The 1,118-nt window shown below is 53.8% G+C and overlaps 1 protein-coding gene across 1 annotated transcript in view; it reads left to right on the top strand.

The window, feature by feature from the left end:
• Positions 1-1,118, top strand: part of LOC104493349 (connective tissue growth factor-like) — a gene marked incomplete at its 5' end in the record, with an annotated part of 11,137 nt that overhangs the window by 5,320 nt on the left and 4,699 nt on the right. Inside the window, one exon of the mRNA XM_010136008.1 lies at positions 1-115. This exon is cut by the window's left edge and continues 22 nt beyond it. Coding sequence (XP_010134310.1) covers positions 1-115 — 115 coding nt within the window. The remainder of the gene's footprint in view (positions 116-1,118) is intronic.

Raw genomic sequence — 1,118 nt, 5'->3', positions numbered from 1 at the left:
AAGGTGTGTGCCAGGCAGCTGGGCGAGCTCTGCGCCCTGCAGAAACCCTGCGACCACCACAAGGGACTCTACTGCGACTTCTCCAAAATCCACAGAGGCAGCGGGATCTGCTTAGGTGAGAGCTCTATGTTCTGTCCTTGTGCGGTTTTCTCATGCCTGCAGACCTTCCAGAAAACCCTCAGCATCGTCAGAAGTTCCTGCAGCGCCTGGAGCTTGTCGGCGAGAGAGCTCTGCCAGCTCTGCGAGCCAGCAGATCTGCTGATATCAACACACACGCAGCCGGCTTCCTCCCACAGCGAAGGACGTTTCCAAAAGCACGAGCAGGGCTTTGGGACTCTCCTTCATTGCTGTGACATCCTCTAGCCTGTAGCGCTCGTGGGGAAATATCACCCGTCTGGACCTTTACTGGAAAGTGCCATTGCTTGGAAAATCCCAGTGCCTCGCGCTGGTGTTCACCGTGCTGGCTCTGCTGCTCACCCGCAGGAGCCGCCCTGTGCTGCTGGCTCGGGCACCTGGGCCGAAAGAGCCGAACAGCTCGTCTGCCAAGCAGTGTGTGTGCAGCACATGCCGGTCACTGAGCCGGGGGGATACACACGCGGAGCTGTTCTCTCTGCCGGTGCCTCTTTTCAGCCAGAAAAGGAAAATCTTTTGAGGTTGTTTTTTTTTTTGTTGTTTGTTTGTTCAGTAGCTATTTTTAAAGCAAGCAAAAATTGAGCGACCTCCTCTCGTGGACGGTGACCCTGCCCCTGAACAGGTTGCCTAGAGAAGCCATGGATGCCTCATCCCTCAAAGTGTTCAAGGTCAGGTTGATGGGGCTTTGAGCAACCTGGTCTGGTGGAAGGTGTCCCTGCCCAAGGCAGCAGGACTGGAACTAGATGATTTTTAAGGTCCCTTCCAACCCAAACCATTCTGTGATTAATTATTTTGTTGTGGAGGGGGAAAAAAAGAGTATTTCCTCAGTATCCTGTTCGTTGTTTAAAAACAAGCCTCCTCTGCCCTGCTCATTGCCAGCAGCTGACCTGACCCTTTCCTTAATTCACGCTTTTCCAAACAGTCAGGAAGATACGAGGGCTGGGAGGCTGATGGAAACATTAGGGAGCGTTCAGCTGCTGCACGGG

The sequence above is a fragment of the Buceros rhinoceros genome, unplaced genomic scaffold, assembly GCF_000710305.1.
Source record: "Buceros rhinoceros silvestris isolate BGI_N320 unplaced genomic scaffold, ASM71030v1 scaffold17865, whole genome shotgun sequence".
Lineage (NCBI taxonomy): Eukaryota > Metazoa > Chordata > Aves > Bucerotiformes > Bucerotidae > Buceros > Buceros rhinoceros.
Note: the sequence above shows the minus strand (reverse complement) of the source record. Positions and strands in the feature narration are given on the sequence as shown.